General features: G+C 38.6%; 1 protein-coding gene across 1 annotated transcript in view; it reads right to left on the bottom strand.

Moving 5' to 3' along the window:
- The window catches only part of LOC107103943 (protein S100-A14-like), an 11,709-nt gene that overhangs the window by 3,930 nt on the left and 4,507 nt on the right, over nt 1-3,272 (bottom strand). Inside the window, exon 2 of the mRNA XM_015403809.1 lies at nt 2,516-2,647. Within this exon, the coding sequence (XP_015259295.1) occupies nt 2,516-2,647 (132 nt within the window). The remainder of the gene's footprint in view (nt 1-2,515; nt 2,648-3,272) is intronic.

Below are 3,272 nucleotides of genomic sequence, written 5' to 3'. Positions count from 1 at the left end.
TTTAACATCGGTATCGATATCGGTTATCGGCTACATGAGTTTTAAAATATCGGCATATCGGATATCGGCCAAAATCCCAATATCGTGCATCCCTACAAGAAATATAGATCTAAAAACATATTTCTTATTTTTTGATAGAATTCTATGGTGAAACTTAAATTAAAATGTTTTTCGAAAAATCTGCTGGTAAGAATAATATTTGTTAATAAACTATATTTAGAACCATGATTTGGCCCTTTATCATTTTTAGGAGCCGCTGTAGAGGGACCACATGTGGCCCTGGAGCCGCATGTTGCAGACCCCTGTTACGAACTAACAGACGTATTTTGAAGTTTTGAGATACGCCGTTTGATATTTGTTATAACAAACTGCTGTTTACAATTAAGTTTTTCTGTTTCAGAAATCCAGTTAGCAGCAAACTTAAAAAATAATATATATATATTTAAAACAAGTGGAATCAAATCAAGGGAACAAAGTGTTTCAGTGGTCATCCAAACAGGAAATGTCTCTGGCATTTAACACACAAAGCAGGAAGTCACATGACCTCAAACAGTCACATAACTACTGGGAATTGTAGTTTTTTCCTATTAGCTTAACATTTCCTGTTGTTGCTTAGCAACTGAGGAGGTGTGGGGAAGGAAAATGAAATGTTTTTTTTTTCCTTTCTCTAAATAGTTATCACATTTATCATTTATAGACTAAATCTTTTTAAGAAGTGTCCACTTTTGCCGAACTTTCTGGGACAGTTAACATTTTCTCTCTCCTCTTCTGTCTACAATATCATTTATACCACTTAAAATCAGCAGTTAACAAAAGTACTTCTTAATTACACCAACAATTATAAAAAAAATAAAATAAAACTAATTTAATGAGTTGTTTACAGGTAGATGACTTTTAAAAACTTAAGTATGACTTATGATAGTGGTAAGTATGCAGTCCATCAATCAAACAATGTTAGCTGTATCAATGTGTGCAACATCCAACCATAAAGTGTTTGTAATATATTATATTTTAACTGTCTTATATTTTAGTTAGACTGAAAAAGGTCAAAAACATTGGCTAAATGGTGATAACTCAATATTTAACTTTAAAATCCTAATATTTTCTTAGAATTGGTGTTAAATCGTTTTAGATGAAAAGAAACCTAAATAAAGTTCATGTTGACCCATTTTTATAGCCCTATCTTTTTCACACGAGGGCAAGCAGAAGAATTTGACTTTTTTATTTACACAATAGCTAAAAGTAGCAGGGGGAATATGGCCTAGTGGTTTTGCTTAGATCTTGGAATCCTGAGGTTCTGAGTTCAAGCCCCACTCCCACAGACTGCCACTCTGGGTCCCTGAGCAAGACCCTTAACCCCAGACTGCTCCCCCGGGCGCTGTTTAATGGCCGCCCAATGCTCCCCAAATGGATGGACTAAATGTAGAGAGTTTATTTTGTTGCTGTTCTATAAAGGATTAAAAAGCTGGGAAAAACACACTAGCTCTTCCTGACTGCCTGCAGGTGAGTCTCTGATAGGGTGACCAGATTTGGGATTCTGAAAAGGAGGACACTTTTGTTTGGGGGGGGTGTGGACTGCTCGGCCACTGGCTGGACTGGACGTCAGCTGGAGGAGCGGGGCTGGGGACCCGTAAGGCAGGCGAGGAGAAGCACGGGGCCACCGGTGTCCAGGCTACCGTTACGGGGTCAGGTTCGGTCGCTCCGTCCCTCGCTAGCTCCCTACCCCCGTCCACCGGGGGACCAGCCCCAGAGCTGACGGCTCTGTTCAAGTGAAGTGCCCGGTGTGTTTCGACTACGTGTTGCACTGTAGTCGATCAAAATCCCGGACCATTTTGAAATCCGCCCCGGACATGTTTTTAGGTCTGAAAAGTAGGACATGTCCGGGAAAAAGAGGACGTCTGGTCACCCTAGTCTCTGATTGGTGAAATTGGCCCTTCTGGTGGAATACAGGTAGGCTAACGTTAGCATCCTTATTTGAAAAACGAAACAACAAAAGCAACAAGCCACTTTCATAATCAGGATGTTTAGGGATAATCCAGATGTTTTAATTGTTTCCAACAACCACCTTTTAATTAAAATGAGTCAGATTTCCGGTTCTTAACTCCATTATTCATGAGTGCTATTGATCTGAACTCTTAGAAAGGGCATTGCATTAACACTCTTCCTAGTTTTGTGAATCCCAAAACATAATTTCAATAATATGTGTAATAATTAAACAAGAGAACCAGCCAAATAAAAGGGATCTGTTTATGTGTTTTAAATGTATTAAACCAACAAAGAATATGCTGAAGATGAGTCAAGTTCCTGCTTGTTGATAAAGACTGAAGATTAAAGAGTGTTTCAGTGTTTTCCTTGTTTCTGTTTGCTGGTGCGTGCCTGCCTGGCTCTGCTGAGTCGGCTCCTGACCGCCTTTGTTTGAGCTGAGTAAGGTGAGGCCAGTCGCCACACCCAGGTGCTAGAGTCAACAGCAGACTGGGCTCAGAGGGAGGCACGTGGAGTCTAAGGGGGGGTTTACCTTCATCAGGTTAGGCATCTGGGAGGACAAAAGACCTTTGAATTCATCTGTTTTCAGTGTTGGACTGTTGTCCGCTGAGGCTGAATGGAACTGGCTGACCAGTGTATCAATGGCCTTCTCCAGGTCGGAATACTAAACAGGAACAGAGACAAAACCGTCCATTAATCACCAACCTTTAACAATAACAGAAAAATCCAGAATGATACAATATCTGGGTCTGTTCTTCACTTCACTCTTTAAGTATGGAATTACATCACGCCACAGCGCTTCGAATTATCCGCATATCCTTTGACTCCTATTATTATTATAGTATTCACACTAAAATCAGTTAATGATCAAGTTTACAAACTGCAAAAAATGTTAAGCTAACCAAGTCATTATATCTTAAAATGAGTGCATTATTTTTCTTGAAAGTCCGACACTTTGCCAATGGAACAAGACTATTTTCATTTATAATAAGAAAAATGTATTGCATTGTCTTATTTTAAGTGCAGATTATATAATTATCTTATTTTAGGAGTAGAAATACTCACTCCATTGGCAGATCATCTTATCTATCTACTCAAATTAAGGGGAAATACACTTATATTTTAAAATTTTAACTTATTTCTCCCTTGCTTTTGCTGTGCAAAAGTACGGAAGAGGATTAGGGCCACTGGGAAAAAAAAAAAAAGAGTTAACAGATTTTTTTTATTTTATTTCAGTATAGTATGGGGAAAAAGTCAGAATTCTGACTTTAATCTCAGAATTCTGACTT

This window comes from Cyprinodon variegatus, unplaced genomic scaffold, assembly GCF_000732505.1.
Source record: "Cyprinodon variegatus isolate N-32 unplaced genomic scaffold, C_variegatus-1.0 Scaffold1568, whole genome shotgun sequence".
NCBI lineage: Eukaryota > Metazoa > Chordata > Actinopteri > Cyprinodontiformes > Cyprinodontidae > Cyprinodon > Cyprinodon variegatus.
This window is presented reverse-complemented; position numbering and strand designations above follow the sequence as displayed.